General features: G+C 32.0%; 3 protein-coding genes across 3 annotated transcripts; all 3 read left to right on the top strand.

The window, feature by feature from the left end:
* Positions 1–281: 281 nt before the first annotated feature.
* LOC128394257 (calcineurin-binding protein cabin-1-like) lies at positions 282–1,339 on the top strand. The gene is made up of 2 exons (XM_053354565.1): positions 282–387; positions 469–1,339. Exons 1-2 carry the CDS (start codon positions 283–285, stop codon positions 946–948), a joined length of 585 nt encoding a protein of 194 aa, XP_053210540.1. The 5' UTR covers position 282; the 3' UTR covers positions 949–1,339.
* Positions 1,340–3,763: 2,424 nt separating this feature from the next.
* Positions 3,764–5,861, top strand: LOC128394247 (calcineurin-binding protein cabin-1-like). The gene is made up of 3 exons (XM_053354554.1): positions 3,764–5,457; positions 5,548–5,663; positions 5,723–5,861. The coding sequence occupies exons 1-3, from the start codon at positions 4,457–4,459 to the stop codon at positions 5,749–5,751; spliced, it is 1,146 nt and encodes a 381-aa protein (XP_053210529.1). The 5' UTR covers positions 3,764–4,456; the 3' UTR covers positions 5,752–5,861.
* Positions 5,862–9,037: 3,176 nt separating this feature from the next.
* On the top strand, positions 9,038–10,877 carry LOC128394239 (uncharacterized). The gene is made up of 3 exons (XM_053354541.1): positions 9,038–10,337; positions 10,408–10,510; positions 10,584–10,877. The coding sequence occupies exons 1-3, from the start codon at positions 9,121–9,123 to the stop codon at positions 10,746–10,748; spliced, it is 1,485 nt and encodes a 494-aa protein (XP_053210516.1). The 5' UTR covers positions 9,038–9,120; the 3' UTR covers positions 10,749–10,877.
* Positions 10,878–13,846: the final 2,969 nt, after the last annotated feature.

The following is a 13,846-nucleotide window of genomic DNA, read 5'->3' as shown; positions in this document are numbered from 1 at the left end:
AAGACTGAGGAGCTGTTTCGATCTTTACTTTCGCTGATTCCTGACAATTTAAATCCTGAAAGATATTCTCAATTTATTTCTGAATATATTGATAATGGAAAACCAATTGAAGCTTCATCAAATATTCCGAAACATCGAGTTACTCAAAATATTTATTATTATTTAGCTGATTATTACCTAAAACACCAAGACTTGAGTAAGTAGAATGTTTTCCATTAATTTTTTTAAATTTATTTATTTAATATGATTTCTAATTCTTTCTTTCTAAATCGTAGGAAAGCGATGAAATTTTATATTCTTGATTTAACTTTGAATCGCAATCGATTCGATTCATGGGTTGGTTGTGCTCTTTCACTAGCAGATGAGATTGAACAATATTCTTCGCCTGTAAGTATTAAACTTTAATATTAGAGTTTATTTTTTTCTATCAAGTTCTAATCTCAAATTTCTATTTAATTACAACTACAGAATTGTCAAGTTTTCTACTCATCTACTGAAGAAATGCTGCTCTTAGGAGAAAAAGTATTTCGGTGTTTCAATGAAGCGATTCGGCTCAAAGATAATAGATCCAAGGTATGGTATAAATATGGAAAGTGTGCTTATAACATCGCGAGTTATATTTCTCGAATCATGAAACTTGGAACAGTTTTGGAGAATTCACAAAAAGTAGAAATGAACCAACAGCATAAGCGATTCTTAGACCAAGCACAAGTTTGCTTCGAATCAACTAGCAAATTTTCTAAGGCTGATGAAATTCGGATGGCTTATAATTTGAGAGATGCTGAACAATTGTTCAAAATGGCAACGATTTTGGCTTCATCAGAATTGGGTAGCAAAGGATTTCTTCGTGAAACCGATCGGGAAAATCTTGAAAACAATCAATGCAACATTGTTTTAACATTTACGAAAGTCGAATTGCAAAAGCAAAAGGAAATCGAAACAGTTTAGATCAAATAAAAGTTGATGTAAGAAGAATTTGTAACAAATTGATGGAATATCCTATCTATAAAAAACAGGCTGAACAATTTCTCGAAAAACATGTCGAATGTGTAACAATTGATTAGTTGAAGTGATCGATTTCCATGATGAAAGATTTTTTTTAACAATATTTCTCAAATTTGCCAGAATCTTTAACGAAACTAAATTTCACAAATAATAAGGCGGCTTTGTCGAGTGTATAACAATTGATTAATTATCATCATTTGAGTGAATCTTTTTTAATTGATTGATTTTAACGATCAAAGATTTTCCAATTTACTTTTTTTTATGAGAACAAAAAAAATTTTCGAAACAAAATAATATATAATATCCTAAATAATAAAGAAATATAATAATCTTATTCAATTTATTATTTCCATTCTCACAAAAGTTTAATGTAAATTAGAATTTTTAATTTCTTGATTAATACAAATGTAATTGATAATAAACGACAATTAATTTATTTCATTAGAAGAGAACAAAAATTCAAATCAGCTGGTTCATTATAAGTTGTTGGAATTAGATAAACATATCATCCAATTGAATTGAGATTAAGAACGAAAATTCTTTAATTAGATTAATTAACATTCGAATCGCGCGCCTTTTTTTTGTTTTTGTTTTCTTTTTGAATGTTTACAAATTTTAGAAAATAATTTAGTCAACTTTAACCTGTTGCCTTAACCTACAAACTTTTAAATATTAATTTAACTAAATTTATCTTAATTATAGCAATTGTTAACCATTTAGGCCTTTTGTTAGTGGATTGGAATATTCATTTGAAACAATTAAAAAGAATCTTATTCCACTAAGAAAGTGAATCAATTAGTAAAAGTGTTTCCATTATTTTCCTTTTGGAAATTGAAACTTTTCTCGTTTGAATAGTTAACGAGGTTGATTGTTAACTATAAATGTTTGCTTTCATTAAAAATTGATTGTCAACATTTATGCAAAATCGTTGGGACAGTCTCATGTTTAGCTCATATTATCTAATTGATTGATAATAATTTAGTGGTGACAGTGACTTTTACATGGTTAAAATGATCATATTCCCATTGAATTATGATAAAAGTAAGTATTGATTTTGTTATCTATTTTTATTATCTCTTGTTTTATTAAATAATTCACTCTATCTATTAGAAGATATTTTACATCATCATATACTTATGACCATTTGCATCTCTTTATTTACAGGGAATAAGCAATCAATTGATCAACAAGTTGGACTGTGGTCACTATCAAAGCGGCGTTTTTTATGTTCACAAATGTTTAAAAACATTTTGTCATCACTGTAAACAAGAAAACCGACCATGTGTCTTATGTAAAACCGATCTCATCGAAGCTGATTACCTCAAAGCCATTGACAAGAAAAGATGTGGAGATGATTCCGTTTGTAACAATCAAGCCATTTTCCATTGTTTGTAGTAAAAAGATTTTGTGAGGCTCATTTACTCAAATTTCATCGAAAATTTTAGCATCTAAAAGATGTTGTGCTGTTATTCTCAATTCGAGCACGGATGAACCTTCATGTTCCAAATGTGACAATTTTATCGCTGAATTTGTGGACAAGATAACTAATGAACTATTCTGTGAGACATGTAGTAAGAATAAGTCAGCAAATATTGTGCCCATTGACCGTGACAACAACAATCATACCACCGTTAACATCGATATTGACAAAAATTTTCATATTCATCGGGATATTATTGGTAATCAATTGGATTTATTGAGCACAAAGCTTGAAGAGTATACGAATGAGTTTGAAAAAGAAAAGGCCAAGTTCAATAACGAAATCAACCACTTGCAAAAAGAATTGGAATCTTATGTGAACATTAACAAAGATCAAATAGACTCTTTGCGAGCTTCAGTGGACAAAGTTAAACAATTTTTAGATCTATTGAATCGCAGTGATAAACTTGGAATAATTAATCTAATAAAATCGGATAAACTCAACTATAAACTTGCGGACTCGAAATTACGGCTGTGGGTTGAAGAGATCGTCCAATCGTATAATATTCCTGAATTAACAAAATCGGGTTTTAACTGGATCGAAGAGACTGTTCTTCATGAGTTGGTTCCTGGTCCACGGAATTGGAAGTCTAATCATAGTCCATTCTTTCCAGATAATATACTTAAATTGACTCACGACTTTATCAAAGATCATCTTCGCCATAAAAATACATGTAACTCTCCATCCTGCCCCTGTAAGTCGAGCAATCTTATCAACTGTATCCAACAAAAGTTTGTTCACCTCACAAACGAGAAACAACTTACAAAAAACGATTTGGATTATTTTCTCGACTGTTCTTCCATTGCTGGTGGTGATGTTACTCTATTAACTGAAACTGGTAAACGAGCACTTAATCAAGCAGTAGATTTGACGTTTGCTCGAATATGTTTTGAAGAGGCACATCGAATCGATCCAAACAATTGGTTTGTTCTCGACACATTAATGGGTCTTCATTTCGTGCTTAATGATCACGATAATTGTCTACAACTCGCAATCAAAGGATTAATGATGGATGGCAATTACTTTAAAGGTCGTGTATTAGTCTCAGAGGTGTTGAAACGTTTGCCGCCTTTACGATCAAAATTACCTTCTGACCTACAGTTCATAGACATTTGGAATCCTTGTGAAGGTCATAGAAAGGTAGAAATTTTGGACGAGCTCGTGAGTTTAAGAGAACTCTATAATTTACGAAGCGTATGTGGAGCAAATCAAGATGATGCTCGGAAATTTTGAATTTATCTCTCAATGCAGAAACACTCTCGTCGTTAAAATCCTAATTTCAGTTTTAATATCTGTTCATAATGAAATGACAAAACACAGAGTTGATTTAAATGAAGTAATAAGGTTAGAAATCCATAACAGTTCTATCGCTCAACCAATTACTCCTCCGAGTATTGATTGTACGCACATAGAAATGTCGAATCATAATACTAAGCGTAAAAAGAAAGGACGAAGCTATGGTTTATCTAATAAACTAAGATTATCTTCGGCTAAGCGTAAAAAAGTCAACTATTCATGTATTAATATGTATAAAAAAGTATTCTCGATGTTCCCTGAGAGTGTTTTAACTCGTAAGATACACCAAGAAAGTGACTCAGAGATTCAAACACAGAACAAAGCTCAGGTGGAGAATCTGATTTTGACACGTTACATGTTCCGACAAAAGCCATTCGTCTCAAAAGGCAGAGAGTTTAACCAACTAATAAGTGATCTTCTCTACGAAATAGCAGATCAAGCAGCTTTAATCAAATTACCTTCCAATTTCATGGATCTGTATGGAATCCATCGAAAATGGTATCCGCTACTTTCAACTATTTCAACCAAGAACATAACACCAGAAGAGACAAACTTAATCTTAACTGCCAATGAGATGAAATTTAATCAACCTGAAGCAATATTTTTGACTGAATCAATTCCATTTCTGCGAGATTTATTGAATCCAACGATTATGATAAATTTTTCATTCGTCTCATGATTCTTCGAGGAATCAAAGAATCTAAAGTTGATTATCTTCTAATGGCAAATGAAGTTTTCAAAAAGTCTAACCTTAAATTAGTGCAAGGGGCAAATCAGACTGTCTATAACTTTTCTAGTCTTAGATCGATGATCAACGAGATGAACGAAAATAATTTGGACATGTTATTGGACCAACATCGACACGAAGAAATTGTTGAACTATTAGCATCTAAATCTGAGCTCTCCAGACAAGAAGAAGAGTATCTTTGTCAAGCTATTCAATCGTCACAACAATGGAAACGAGGGATCGAAATAATTGCCCAAAGTAAAAAACTACCCGACACATTGCTAAATCTTTTAAAATCTTGTCTAAAGAATGGTGATGGAACATCTATTGATCAAGAATTGGCTATCAAATTGTTGAAGTTGGGAACAGAAGATTACAATGCAATGGCCTGGACTTGTATTCTACAAACATTTATAAACGAGATGAGACTTGGTAACACGAACGAAGAAAAAGTTGTCGATTTGATTATTTCAGTTCATAATTATCTAGGGAATAAAGGATGGTGTTGGGATTTCAATGGAGAGTTTTTATCTCTAGCACTTGATTTCTTGATCTATCAAGTAAATATCAAAAGAGAAAAGTTAATTCTCAACTGTCTTGGTTGTTTTTACAAACAATTACGATGTAACTTTCTGACTGCTCATAAAGGAACGGGGGTTAATCTACATTGGGACAATATTCATTTTATTTATGATCACTTTACTCCTAAAAAGTTGCCAAGTTTTGACGAAAGTTCTGACCCAATTGATTCAAAGACAGAGGAGCTGTTTCGATCTTTACTTTCGATGATTCCTGACAATTTAAATCCTGAAAGATATTCTCAATTTATTTCTGAATATATTGATAATGGAAAACCAATTGAAGCTTCATCAAATATTCCAAAACATCGAGTTACTCAAAATATTTATTATTATTTAGCTGATTATTACCTAAAACACAAAGACTTTAAGTAAGTATAATGATAATCCATTACTCTAATCCTGATTCATTTATTTAATTGATTTAATAACATTTCTAATTCTTTTTTGCTAAATCATAGGAATGCGATAAAATTCTATATTCTTGATTTAACTCTAAATCTTGATCGATTCGATTCATGGGTTGGTTGTGCTCTTTCACTAGCAGATGAGATTGAACAATATTCTTCACCTGCAAGTATTAAACTCGAGTTTATTTTGTTAAAGTTCTAATCTCTAATCTCTATTCTCTAACAGAATTGTCAAGTTTTCTACTCATCTACTGAAGAAATGTTGCTTTTGGGAGAAAAAGTATTTCGATGTTTCAATGAAGCGATTCGGATTAAAGATAATAAATCCAGGGTATGGTATAAGTATGGAAAGTGCGCTCATAACATCTCGAGCTATATTTCTCGAATCATGAAATCTGGACCAGTCTTGGAGAATTCACAAAAAGCAGAAATGAACCAACAGCACAAGCGGTTCTTAGACAAAGCACAAGTTTGCTTCGAATCAACTAGCAAATTTTCCAGGGCTGACGAAATTTGGACGAATTATAATTTGGGTGATGCTGAAAAATTGTTCAAAATTGCAACGTTTTATGCTTCATCCGAATTGGGTAGCAAAACATTTCTTCTTGATGCTGATCGGATTAATCTTGGAAAACAAGCAGTGGAACATTGTTTTAACGTTTACGAAAGTCGAATTGAAAAGCAAAGGAAATCGAAACAATTTAGATCAAATTAAAGAGGATATAAAGAGAATTTGTAACAAATTGATGGAATATCCTATTTATAAACAACAAGCTGAACAATTTCTCGAAAAACTTGTTCAATGTGTAGCAATTGATGAATTTTAGCAATCGATTTCCATGATGAGAGGTTCTTTCAACAATATTTCTCGAATTTGCAAGAATCTTTTCTAATTCTTAACAAAACTAAATTTGTTCAATTTGAATAACTATTCTTATTACAACGAAAATATTTTTCTGCTATTTTTTGTGACTAAAGATCTTTGGTTTTCTCGAAAGAAACTCAACGAACTTTTGAAATTTCCATTATTCCACTCGATACAATCATTTATTGATAAAAGTTCACCTTTACATGGATCAGCAAAATTTGAATTTTTGGTATATGAAAAGCTCTAAGAACCAGATAAACCAATTCCAATTAAATTAAAATTAAGAATAAAATTTCTGGTAATTTGATTCGAATCTCGCGCCTTTTTGTTTTTCTCTTCTTTCTATTTTTTAAAATTAAGAATAAAAATCTGTTATTACTCGTTTAACAGCCGCGTTTTCTTAAACTTTAACTTCGTTTCGGCATTAAATAAGATAATTTGTTCTTATAATTTAATGAATCTTAAGTTTAGCTTTGTTTCACCTTTGAGTCTTTAATTAATTTGTAACAATATTGTGAATCAAAAAACCGAATCAACTTGCAATTGTCAATGCGCCTTTAAATTTGTTTCCAGTGTTTTCCTTTTAGGTTGTGGAAATTTGGTCATAAGAATTGTTAACGAGGTTAATTGTTTAATGACAATGTTTACTTATTAAAAATGGATGTGATTATCAACATTGATCAATTGATCAACAAGTTGGACTGTGGTCACGATCAAAGTGATGTTTTTTATGTTCACAAATGTTTAAAAACATTTTGTGAAAAGTGTAAACAAGAAAATGATTTGTGTGTCATGTAAATCTAAACTTGTCGAAACTGAAGCCATTGAAAGGAAAAGATGTAGAGATGATTCCGTTTGTAACAATCAAGCCATTTTCCATTGTTTTGTGATGAAAAGATTTTTGTGAGCCTCATTTACTTAGTTTTCATAGAACAATTTTACCATCAAAACGATGTTGTGCTGTGATTCTCAGTTCGGAGACTGATGATCAACCATGTTCCAAATGTAGCAAATGTATCGCTCAATTTTTCGACAATGAAACCAGTGAATTGTTTTGTGCAAAATGTGCAAAGAATAACAATTCTTCTAATATCGTACCAATTGAATTAGACAACAACAACAACACCGATACCAACAACATAAGAGAAACCGAAAATGTTAAAATTTATCTTGCTGATGTACAAAAGCAATTGGATCTTTTGAACATAAAACTAAAAGAGTATACGAATGAGATTGAAAAAGAAAAGGACAAGTTCGATAAGCAAATCAACCACTTGCAAAAAGAATTGGAATCTTATGTGAACATTAACAAAGATCAATTAGACTCTTTGCGAAATGCAACTGACAAAGTTAAACAATTTTTGAATCTATTGAATCGCAATGATAAACTTGGAATAACCAATTTAATCAAGTCGGATAAACTCAACTATAAACTTGCGGACTCGAAATTACGGCTGTGGGTTGAAGAGATCATTCAATCGTATAATATTCCTGAATTAACAAAATCGGGTTTTAACTGGACCGAAGAGACTGATTTTCATGCATTGGTTCCTGGTCCACGAAATTGGAAGTCTAATCATAGTCCATTCTTTCCAGATAATTTACTTAAATTGGCTCACGACTTTATCAAAGATCATATTCGCCATAAAAATGACTGTAACTCTCCATCCTGCCCCTGTAAGTCAGGAAATCTTATCAACTGTATCCAACAAAAGTTTGTTGACCTCACAAACGAGAAACAACTCACAAAAAACGATTTGGATTATTTCCTCGACTGTTCTTCCATTGCTGGTGGTGATGTTACTCTATTAATTGAAACTGGTAAACGAGCTCTTAATCGGTCAGTAAATTTGCAGTTTGCTCGGATATGTTTTGAAGAAGCTCATCGAATCGATCCAACAAATTGGTTTGTTCTCGACACATTAATGGGTCTTTATTTCGTGCTCAATGATCACAATAATTGTCTACAACTCGCAATCGAAGGATTAATGAAGGATGGCAATCACTTTAAAGCTCGTGTATTAGTCTCAGAGATGTTGAAACTTTCACCATCTTTAGAATCAGAATTGCCTGTCCGTCTTAAATATCTAAAAAATTGGAATCCTGAGCAAGACTTAGAAAGAATGAAGAAACTTTTAGAAGTTCTGGAGAATTTAAAACAGCTATATGAGAGACGAAAGGAAAGTGAAACAAAGCAAGAAAATGTTCGGAAATCTTTAAGTTTCGATCTCAATGACACCAGCTATAACTCTTTAAAATCTCTAATTTCAGCCTTGATTGACGTTAAAAACAAAATGACAGAACATAAAATCGATCCTAATTCGTTAATATCAATCACTATCTCTTCCAATCCTGTTCCAAATGGCAATGCTCCTCGGTCTATCCGTAGTTCTCAAGAAAGCCCTAAATCAAAATAATAAGCGAAAGACCATAGGATCAAGAGGATCAAGTCCTGAGTTATCTGTCAAACGGAGACCAATTCGAAATAAGAAGACAACCGATGCAACGGTCGACAATATGTACAAAAAGATTTTCTTCATGTTCCCAAAGTGTTTTAACTCGTGAAATAGTCCAGAAAGACGACGAGTTAATGATACATACTCAGCACGAAGCTCAAGTTGAACATTTAATTTTAACCCGTTATCGCGAAACAAATACCATTCGTCTCAAAAGGAAAACAAATCGATCTGCTTATTAGCGATCTTCTTTACGAAATAGTAGACAAAGCAGCTTATATCAAATTACCTTCTAAGTTCATGGTTCTGTATGGAATTCATCGAAAAAGTTATCCATTGTCCAAACCTTCAACGTTTTGTACCAGTGGTATTGGAATATTAGCGACAAAATTGATCTTAACTGCCAATGAGGTGAAATTCAATCAATCTGAAGCAATATTTTTGACTGAATCAATTCCATATCTGCGAGATTTATTGAATCCCAACGATTATGATAAATTTTTCATTCGTCTCATGATTCTTCGAGGAATCAAAGAATCTAAAGTTGATTATCTTCTAATGGCAAATGAAGTTTTCGAAAAATCTGACCTTAAATGGGTTCAAACAGCAAATCAAACATTTTTTAGTTCGTCTATTCTTAAATCAATGATCAACAAGATGAACGAAAATAATTTGGACACGTTATTGGATCACCACCGACACGATGAAATTGTTGAACTATTAGCATCTAAATCTGAGCTCTCTAGACAAGAAGAAGTGTACCTTTGTCGCGCTATTCAGTCATCAAAACAATGGAAACGTGGAATCGAAATTATTGCTAAAAGTAAACAATTAACTGATCGATTGTTAAAACTGTTACGAGCTTGTTTAAAGAATGGTGATAAACTATCAATTGATCGTGAGTTGGCCATTAATTTGCTCAAATTAGGGACTAAAGACTACAATGCAATGGCCTGGACTTGTATTCTACAAACATTCATAAATGAAATGCGAGATGGTAAATTAGACGATGGAAAAATCACTGGTTTGATTGGTTCAGTTCACGATTATTTAGGTCATAGAGATGCTTGTTGTGATTACAATGGAGAGTTTTTATCTCTCGCACTTGATTATCTGATTTTTCAATGTAGCAGAATCAAAGAGGGGCTAATTCTCAGCTGCCTTGGCTGCTATTACAAACAATTAGAATGTAGCTTTCTATCAGCTAATCATGAATCAGGAGTTTCTCTACGTTGGAAGGACATTCGTCCTATTTACGATTACTTCATCCCTGAAACTTTACCAAAGTTTGATAGTGAAACAGATAAATCAATCGATTTAAATACTGTAGAGCTTCTACGCAATTTACTTCCCTTGGTCCCTGAAAATTTAAATCCTGAAAGATTTTCCAGTTCTGTCAAAGAATATATCGATCATGGAAAATCAATTGAACCTACAACAAGTATTTTAACAAATCATGTTACTCAAGACCTTTACTATTATTTAGCTGATTATTACTTAAAACACGGCCACTTTCAGTAAGTTAATTCATTTTAATAGCTCAAAATTTAAAATGATTTCTAATAATATTATTCATCTAATTCATAGAAAAGCCAGCAAATTTTATATTCTTGATTTAACTTTAAATCGAAGTCGATTTGATTCATGGGTTGGTTGTGCTCTCGCAATAACAAATCAATATTCTTCGACTGTAAGTATTTGATCTTTTGTTTATTTTGTTAAATTTCTAATCTTTAATTAATCTCTAATTTCTTTTAAAACAGAGTTGTCGAGATTTCTGCTCATCTACTGAAGAAATGTTGCTTTTAGAAGAAAAAGTATTACGGTGTTTCAATGAAGCGATTCGGCTTAAAGATAATAATTCAAGGTATGGTTCGAAAATGGAAAGTGTGCTTATAACATCGCGAGCTATATTTCTCGAATCATGAAAATCCGGCCAGTGTTGGAAAATTCGGGGAAAGAAACAATGAATCAACGGCGAAAGCAATTCTTAGATCAAGCTCGAGTTTGCTTCGAATCAGCTAACAAATTTGGTGATGCTGATGAAATTTGGATGAATTATTTCTTAGGAAAATTGCTGAAAGAAGTAACATCTTACAAACACTTCGATATTATGAATTATCTAAGATTCATATGTTCTCAAGTGCAGCAAATCGTGGAATCGGTTATGACTATGAAATTTGTGATAATTTTGCAACGAAATTCACTATCGTATTCACGCTTGTGTCCTCAAGTATATTAATAGCACAAAACTCCGCCAACAAAATATTATCACAGATTATGTTGTTTCTAACTCAAAAAAAAGCTATTTCGGTTCTGGTTTAATCTAAGAGATGAAACAGATGATGAAATCATGCGAGATGTCAACGAAACGGTGACTGATTTGGCTACTCTGGTCCATGATGGAATCCTCGAAAGTGATAGCGAGCAACTATTGACCAGAATAGTACAAATGTGTCTTGAAGCGATTTTAAATATTTTAAGACAACGTTCTCAGCATTACAAATCACTCTATCGAATTGCTCATCATTATTTTCTGACTAAAGACTATCGATTCTCACAAAAGGTACTTACAAATAAATTTCTATTTCCACCTAATTCACAAGGCTCTACATCAAATGGGGAAATTTCAACTGTTTCAGAATACAGGCATAGGTTTGATGGTCTTTTTGACTTGACTGATGATTGGGACGCACTCCCTGATCTAATGTACCTAGATGCGATATTTGACAGACCAGGAAGTTTTATTACTCATATGCTTCGATCGACTCTGTTATTGATTAATGTAAACAAGAATTTGGGAGATGCTGAACAATTGTTCAGAATCACAATGCTTCTGAGCTCAGAAGCATTTGAAGAATATCTTTGTGAAACCGATCGGGAAAATCTTGGAAAACAATCAATGGAACATTGTTTCAACGTTTACGAAAGTCGAATTGCAAAAGCAAAAGGAAATCGAAACAATTTAGATCAAATAAAAGTTGATGTAAGGAGAATTTGTAACAAATTGATGGAATATCCTATCTATAAACAACAGGCTCAACAATTTCTCGAAAAACACGACGAATGTATAACAATTGATTAATTGTATTGATCGATTAATATAAGCAACAGGCTCAACAATTTCTCGAAAAACGTCGAATTTGTAACAATTGATTAATTTTATTAATTGATTTCCATGGTGAGAGATTTTTTAAACAATATTTTTTAAATTGCAAGAACCATTTCTAATTCTTAACGAAACTCAATTTGTTCAATTTGAATAATTATTTATTTTTATGAAAAACATTTTCTGTTATTATTTTATGACTTGAGATCTTTGGTTCTCTCGAAAGAAACTCACTGAACTTTTGAAATTTCCATAATTCCGCTTCATCGAATCAATAATTGATCAACGTTCTCCTTTAAATGGGCCATCAAAAATTTGAATCTATGGTATATGATAAGCTCTAAGAACCAGATAAACAAATATTCCAATTAAATTGTAATTAAGAATAAAATTTCTGGTAATTAAATAATTTGATTCGAATGTCGCGCCTTTTTTGTTTTTCTCTTTTTTCATTTTTTAAAATGAAGAGTAAAAAACTGTTACTTTAACTCTCGTTCAACGAGTCTCGTTGCCTTAAACTTTGAGCTTCGTTTCGGCCTCAAATTATGTAATTTGTTCTTTTAATTTAATGAATCTTAAGTTTTACTTTGGTTTCCCCTTTGAGTCTTTAATTTGTAACAATTATGTTAACCAAGAAACTGAATCAACTTGCAATTATCAATAAGCCTTTAAATTTGTTTCCAGTGTTTCCGATGTTTAAGGATGTGGAAATTTGGTCATAAGAATTGTTAACGAGGTTAATTGTTTAATAACAATGTTTACTTATACAAATGGATGTGATTATCAACATTGACAAGCAAGAAAATGTTAAATTAATTAAATCTAATTATCTAGCCAAATGGTAATTAATTAATGGTGCCAATCTTATCGTCTCTACAGTTACTTTGCAGGATTAAAATTTCCAAACAACAATTTTTAAAGCTCATGTCATGTTGGAGATTGGCCTTCAATATTTTGATTTTAACTCCTTTGATCATCTCTTGACTAATATTGACTAACCTTTCACTCAAAATTTGAATCTTTTTATCAACAAGAAATGAGTAGTCAATCAATCGACAAGCTGGACTGTGGTCACGATCAAAGTGATGTTTTTATGTTCACAAATGTTTAAAAACATTTTGTGAAAAGTGTAAACAAGAAAATGATTTGTGTGTCTTGTGTAAATCTAAACTCGTCGAAACTGATTATCTCAAAGCCATTGAAAGGAAAAGATGTAGAGATGATTCCGTTTGTAACAATCAAGCCATTTTCCATTGTTTTTGTGATGAAAAAGATTTTTGTGAGCCTCATTTACTTAGTTTTCATAGAACAATTTTACCATCAAAACGATGCTCTGCTGTGATTCTCAGTTCGGAGACTGATGATCAACCATGTTCCAAATGTAGCAAATGCATCGCTCAATTTTTCGACAATGAAACCAGTGAATTGTTTTGTGCAAAATGTGCAAAGAACAATAATTCTTCTAATATCGTACCAATTGAACTGGACAACAACAACACCGATACCAACAACATCAGTGTAACTGAAAATATTAAATTTTATCTTGCTGATGTACAAAAGCAATTGGATCTATTGAACATAAGACTGAAAGAGTATGCGAATGAAATTGAAAAAGAAAAGGACAAGTTCGATAAGCAAATCAACCACTTGCAAAAGGAATTGGAATCTTATGTGAACATTAACAAAGATCAATTAGACTCTTTGCGAAATGCAGCTGACAAAGTTAAACAATTTTCGAATCTATTAAATCGAAATGATAAACTTGGAATAATCAATTTAATCAAGTCGGATAAACTTAACTATAAACTTGCGGACTCGAAATTACGAGATCGTCCAATCGTATAATATTCCTGAATTAGCAAAATCGGGCGTTGTTTGGAGTGAAGAGACTGATTTTCATGAGTTGGTTTCTGGTCC

This window comes from Panonychus citri, unplaced genomic scaffold (genome assembly GCF_014898815.1).
Source record: "Panonychus citri isolate SS breed McGregor unplaced genomic scaffold, ASM1489881v1 Contig00019, whole genome shotgun sequence".
Classification (NCBI taxonomy): domain Eukaryota; kingdom Metazoa; phylum Arthropoda; class Arachnida; order Trombidiformes; family Tetranychidae; genus Panonychus; species Panonychus citri.
The sequence above is the reverse complement of the archived record's forward strand: the minus strand, read 5'-3'. Positions and strand labels throughout refer to the sequence as shown.